The sequence below is a fragment of the Capsicum annuum genome, chromosome 12 (assembly GCF_002878395.1).
Source record: "Capsicum annuum cultivar UCD-10X-F1 chromosome 12, UCD10Xv1.1, whole genome shotgun sequence".
Lineage (NCBI taxonomy): Eukaryota > Viridiplantae > Streptophyta > Magnoliopsida > Solanales > Solanaceae > Capsicum > Capsicum annuum.
The window spans coordinates 60,778,078-60,784,743 of record NC_061122.1 but is presented as its reverse complement, the minus strand read 5'-3'; the positions used below and the strand labels follow the sequence as shown (position 1 = coordinate 60,784,743).

At 39.3% G+C, this 6,666-nt stretch overlaps 1 protein-coding gene across 1 annotated transcript; it reads right to left on the bottom strand.

The window, feature by feature from the left end:
- Positions 1 to 2,973: 2,973 nt before the first annotated feature.
- LOC124889615 lies at positions 2,974 to 3,897 on the bottom strand. Its single transcript, XM_047401583.1, has 2 exons — positions 3,412 to 3,897; positions 2,974 to 3,366 (listed from the first exon to the last, which is right to left on the bottom strand). The coding sequence occupies exons 1-2, from the start codon at positions 3,895 to 3,897 to the stop codon at positions 2,974 to 2,976; spliced, it is 879 nt and encodes a 292-aa protein (XP_047257539.1).
- Positions 3,898 to 6,666: the final 2,769 nt, after the last annotated feature.

Below are 6,666 nucleotides of genomic sequence, written 5' to 3'. Positions count from 1 at the left end.
AAAATAAGGATATAATAAAATACATAAAAAATAAAAATATATGTACATTTTGTTAAAGATATATTTTATGTAGTAAGAATATATACATATAAGGTCATAATACTCCTCAAAAATACTATTATAAAGAATGCGGATGGGACTATCAAAAGATATATATTTGCGATTTTGATGTCAAAAAATATTTAAATATATTTAATTAAAATAATTTTATAAATGAAAGTAATTCCCTCTTTATTAAAACTTGTAGAAATAGAAACAGAAATACCAAATCTTATTTTTAGTTAATTTTTTTCTTTTTTAAGGCCAAGAAGCATCGGAAAAGTAATTAAATGAAAAAGTGCAAGTCAAAATTGGGTGTCAACAGTTGCCCCTAAGAGACCGAAGATTTGTGTGGAAATCTTTGGGCACTCACGTTTACATAACTAATTTTGTCTCGGGCGGAGTAAAATATTTGAAAGATTATGGCCGGGCTTCAATTTTTGAGCTGCCTACATATCTTGAGCTCCACGACAAATCAGGCCATTTGTAGTTCAAATTATAGAAAAATTTTGATATTTATCAAAATTTGCCCAGTATAGAATTATGAAAACACTGGGTTCAAACTTTCAACACGAATGAAATAGATATGGGTGCAAGTCCAAAACAGGCTGTTAGGAGTAGCTGGGGATAGGAAGATGTTGGATAGTGATATCTGCTGAGGATCTTGAGAGAAAAGGAGATAACAATTTTTTAAAAATTGCCCCAGTGTCAGACTAAGACGTCACTGAGTGATGAAAGAAAAAAAATAAAAACTTGAGTTGAGTCGAGTTGAGTTTCTTTGCCGGAATCCTTGACGTAGCTAAGGATGCTTGACATTCCGCTAGCTTGCCCCAGTTTGCTGCTAAGAGGGTAGTTCCACGTTGTACTTTATGGTTCTGCAAAACGGATAACAGGGTAAAAAGTACCTGTTGTTTGAAAATTTATAGATTGGAATCGTAATGTAAAGAGTAGAGTTTAGATATTCAAACTAGTATTGTCTCCGTTAGTGGAGGCCTTCGACTGATGGGGCAGTAACTGAAATGTAGGTAGCCTCCGTCGGCTGAATTGTAAATAGCCTCCGCCAGCTGAAATATAAATAGCCTTCGTTGGCTGAGCAGTTTCTTGAATGTAAAGAGCCTCTGTCGGCTGAAATATAAATAGCTTCCGTCGGTTGAACTAAAAATAGCCTCTATCAGCTGAAATGTAAATAGCCTCTGTTGGCTGAAATGTAAATAGCCTCTGATGGTGGGATATTTGCCCAAAGATAAACGGACTCGTATTTGTCAAGGCGGCCCTTGGTTTGAAATGAGATAACGGTATTGCTGCTGGAACTTGATGCTATTGTGATAGTGGCTTTCTTGCGTGCTTGCTATGGTGCGGGCCTCTGATTGACAGGCTGTGCTTTGTTTGCTGAAATGCAATTCTTCGATATGGCGGATTGTTTCTTTACTTATATAAATTCTTAGATTAGTGTCGGGGCATCCCCCTTGCTGGTGCACAACTCCCGATATGTCGGAGAGTCGCATTGCCCATTTGCATCCTCCTATATAGCAGAGGATCATTTTACTTGCTTATGTACAGTCTTCGAAATGTGAAACTCGACTTTGTTTGCTTATATACGGTCCTTGGAATGTGGAACTCAACTTTGTTTGCTTTTATACGGTCCTTGGAATGCGGAATCTTGACTTTGTTTTCTTATGTACAGTCCTTTGGAATGTGAGAGCTTGACTTTATTAAAGTCAGATGACACTCTCTGATTTGAGAAGTTATTCGGGGTAGTTAGACGATAATTCTCTGATTAGCAAAGTTATTTGATGCAGTCAGGTGGTTGGCTCCGATTGGCGGAGTTTTGTTGGGACAAGTAAATAACCTAATCTTCCTATGAGGATCCTCTTTTCTTAGTTTTTGACTCGGGTCTTCAAAATATACCTGCGAAAGAATTCGAATAAAACTTTTAGAGCTTATGAGGATTAGTATCAAGGTATGTAAAAAGAAATAAAGGAAGGGAAGAATATTTGGCTCTTGTCGTGGTGGTAAGCCGCATGATGCCCCTGATCCTATCCCAAAGCTTGACTTGATGTAGCCTTCCAATTCCTGTTTTCCTGCGCTCAAAGAAATATTCTTAGTTGGGAGGGGGTGTTGATTTGTGTCGACTTGGGGATTCTGGCTTTGTTTACGAAATTCTCCAACACTCCCTTAGTTGCTCAATCACTCCCAAATCTGGAGTCTCAGTAGGTGGGAAAGTTGAAAGTATGGTGAAAAATATATATATGTATATATGTTTCGCAAATATATTACGTATATATTAAGTATATATGGTAATCCTTTGTCATTTTTAGATTATGACATGTTCGGAAATTCGTTAAGCCTCTATTTGTTAATCATGACGCATGTAGCTTTATCCTTCGGGTGGAGCTGCTCTGACTTTCGATACTATGACGGTTCTGGCGGAGAGATCCCTTATATTCTGAGGCTATACTATGGGCAATAGGGGATTTTTCTAAAGGTAAGACCGAACCTTTCAGGTTGCCTACGTATCCTTATAACAGAAATCAGGTCCGCACGTAGTTCGATTACAATGGGATAAGTGAAAATATGCAATGCAGTGACCAAGCCTGACTTAGGTTGCCTACGTATCTTAAGAATAGGAATCAGGTCATAACGTAGTTCGAAACAAAAGTGAAATAATGCAATGACCGGGCCTGACTCAGTCTGCCTACGTATCCAAGTAGAATCAGGTCAGGCCGTAGTTCATTACAATGAAAAGGTAAAAATATGAAGGGACCGAATCCGATGTGGATTACCTACGTATCCCACTGTGGGAAATTAGGCTAATACGTAGTTCTGTTACATGAAAGGATGATTTTTTTGGGTTTTCTAAGGGAAACCGAACCCTATGTGGGCTGCTTACGTATCTCACCATGGGAAATCAGGCTAATACGTAGTTCTGTTACATTAGAGAAAATTCAAAAAGACAAAGAAACGACTAGTCCTAATGTCTTCAAATGTAGTACTTCTGACGGTGTCTGAGTTGATCAGCTTTGTGCTTACTGTGCCATCCATTTCTGCAAGTATCACTGCTCCTCTTGATAGCACTTGATGAATTACGTAAGGACCTTGCCAATTTGGCGCAAATTTCCCTTTGGCTTTACCTTGGTGAGGGAATATCTTCTTCAATACCAACTGTCCAGGTGTGAATCGATGAGGCTTGACTTTCTTGTTAAACGCCTTGATCATTCTATTTTGATAGAGTTGACCATGATAGACTGCATCCAATCTCTTTTCGTCAATAAGCATCAACTGTTCAATCCTGCTACGAACCCATTCAGCGTCGTCTAGACCAACCTCCTAGATGATTCTTAATGAAGGTATCTCAACTTTTGCAGGTATCACCGCTTCCGACCCATAGACCAACATGTAAGGAGTTGCCCCAGTAGAAGTTCTGATTGTGGTGCGATATCCAAGTAAAGCATATGACAATTTCTCATGCCATTCCCTATTACCATCCACTATTTTTCTCAAAATCCTCTTGATATTCTTGTTTGCAACTTCAACTACTCCATTCATTTGTGGTTGATATGCCGTGGAATTTTGGTGAGAGATCTTAAACCTTTCACAAATCTCTCTCATTAGGTCGCTATTAAGATTGGTCCCATTATCTGTTATGATCGACTCTAGAATTCCAAACCGACAGACTAAGTTGTTGCAAACAAAATCTTCTACCACCTTCTTTGTTACGGCCTTATGTGTTGAGGCCTCAACCCACTTTGTGAAGTAATCAATAGAGACCAAGATAAAACGATATCTATTGGACGCAGGAGGCTCTATGGGCCCAATAACATCCATTCCCCAAGTAGAAAATGGCCAAAGAGAACCCATCACATTGAATTCGTTTGGCGAAACTCATATAAAGTCTCCATGAACTTGAAATTGGTGACACTTCTGTACGAATCGAATGCTATCCCTCTCCATAGTCATCCAAAAGTATCCGACTCTTAAAATCTTCTTCGCAAGTATGAAACCGTTCATATGGGGTCCACAGGTTCCTGCATGTATCTCCTCTAACAATCTTGTGGCCTCCATGGCATCGACGCATCGTAGGAATCCTAGGTCTGGAGTCCGCCTATATAGGATTTCCCTGTTGAGAAAGAAGTGATTGGCCATCCTTTTTAAAGTCCTCTTCTGCTTTCTAGTAGCGCCTTCTGGATATTTTCCCGCTCCGAGTAACCTCTTAATGTTGTAATACCATAGTTTTCCATCTGGATCTTCATCTACATGGAAATAGTAGGCTTGTTGATCATGTATCTCCACTTTGATGGGATCGATGTAATTCTTATCTGGATGCTGAATCATTGAAGATAGTGTCGCCAAGGCATCGGCGAACTCATTTTGAATTCGAGGGACATGCTTGAATTTAATCTTCGTAAACCTTTTGCTCAATTTCTTAACACATTGCACATAAGGAAGGATTTTGACATTTTTGGTGGTCCATTCTCCTTGCACCTGATGGATCAATAAATCTGAATCTCCTATCACCAATAGCCCTTTAATGTCCATGTCTACTGCCATCCTAAGCCTGAGAATGCAAGCCTCATATTCTGCCACGTTATTCATGCAAGAAAACCTAATCTTCACCAAGATTGGGTAGTGTTGACCTGTTTCTGAAACTAGGACTGCTCCAATTCGGACTCCTTTAAAGTTCGCTGCCCCATCAAAAAACATCCTCCATTTATTATATGACTCTGAGGTGTCTTCTCCTATAAACAACACCTCTTCATCAGGAAAGTAGGTCTTGAGTGGCCTGTAATCTTGATATACTGGATTTTCTGCGAGGTGATTAGCTAAAGCTTGTCCTTTAACAGCCTTTTGTGTCACGTACACAATGTGAAATTCACTTAACAAGATGTGCCATTTCGCCAACTTTCCAGTAGGCATTGGCTTCTGAAATATGTACTTGAGTGGATCCATTATCGAAATTAAGTATGTGGTATACGCGGACAGGTAGTGCCTTAACTTTTGCGCAACCCAGGTCAATGCACAACAAGTCCATTCCAACAATGTATACCTAGCTTCGTACGGTGTGAACTTCTTACTAAGGTAGTAAATGGCTTGCTCTTTCCTCCCTGTATTATCATGCTACCCTAACACACATCCAAATGTATTATCCATAACAGATAAATATAGCAGTAACGGCTTTCCTGGTTCTGGTGGAACCAATACTGGTGGGTTAGACAAATACTCCTTAATTTTGTCAAAAGCCTTCTGACATTCTTTAGTCCATCCGGTGGCGGCATCCTTCTTCAATAACTTGAATATTCATTCACAAATGATCGTGGATTGGGCTATAAACCGACTGATGTAATTGAGTTTTCCTAAGAAACTCATTACATCCTTCTTGGTCTTGGGAGGTGGTAAATCTTGGATTGCCTTTATCTTGGACGGATCCAACTCTATACCCCTCTTACTAACGATGAATCCCAATAACTTTCCTGCGGGGACTCCAAAGGCGCATTTAGCTGGATTCAACTTTAGGTCGTACCTTCGCAGCCTTTCAAAGAACTTTCGTAAATCATCCAAATGGTTCGAACTCCTTTTAGATTTGATAATGATATCATACACGTATACTTCGATTTCTTTGTGAATCATGTCATGGAAAAGAGTGGTCATGGCCCTCATATAAGTTGCACCGGCATTCTTGAGCCTAAATGGCATTACTCTATAGCAGTACACTCCCCACGGAGTGATGAATAATGTCTTTACTGCATCATTCTCATCCATCAAAATTTGATGATATCCCGCAAAATAATCAATAAACGACTGCAACTCATGTTTTGTGCAATTATCAATGAGAATATGAATGTTTGGGAGAGGGAAATCATCTTTTGGACTAGCCTTGTTGAGATCCCAATAATCTACACATATTCTTATTTTCCCATCCTTTTTTGGTACGGGCACGATGTTGGCTAGCCAGGTGGGATAAGTCATGACCCTTACGACGTTGGCTTCTATCTGCTTGATGACCTCCTCCTTGATTCTCAAACTCAAATCGGGCTTGAATTTCCTCATCTTTTGCTTCACCGGTGGACATGCAGGGTTAGTCAGTATTTGATGTAAGACGATATCGGTGCTTAAACCAGGCATGTTGTTGTAAGACCAAGCAAATACATCGATGTGTTTCTTAAGCAGACTTATCAATTCCTGCTTTTTTTAATCCTCCAAGTGTATGCTGACTCGTGTTTTCTTTGTTGTCTCTTCATCACCTAAATTGATGACTTGAGTTTCGTCTATATCAGGCTTCTTCTGACTTTCGAGTTGTTCGATCTTTTGCGGCAAGTTTTCAGGCATCGTGCTCTCATCGTACTCCTCGTAATCTTGCGCATCGCTTCTATTTTGAGCTGAAAAAGTATAAAAGCGAGTAAAGTAAATAGATGTGGGAAAATAATTAGATATTTGAAAATATTAAATAAGTTTGGAAAATAAGAACTTTATTGAATAAAGCACTGGGTTTTGGCAAAGAGGCAAGTAGCAAAAATAGCTTCGGCATGATTCAAGCCTCAATTGATCATGCAAATAAAATAATTTTTATAAGAAACAACAATCCTGCACTACCAAGACTCCTGAAGGAATAGGGATGGGACAATGGTCCAA

Bases quoted from the DNA above. Each gene is read 5' to 3' on its own strand.
- LOC124889615 (XM_047401583.1), bottom strand. From the start codon at position 3,897: ATGGGTTCTCTTTGGCCATTTTCTACTTGGGGAATGGATGTTATTGGG. The intron at 3,367-3,411 runs GTGATACCTGCA...AGAATCATCTAG, and splicing joins TGGTCTATGGGTCGGAAGCG to GAGGTTGGTCTAGACGACGC.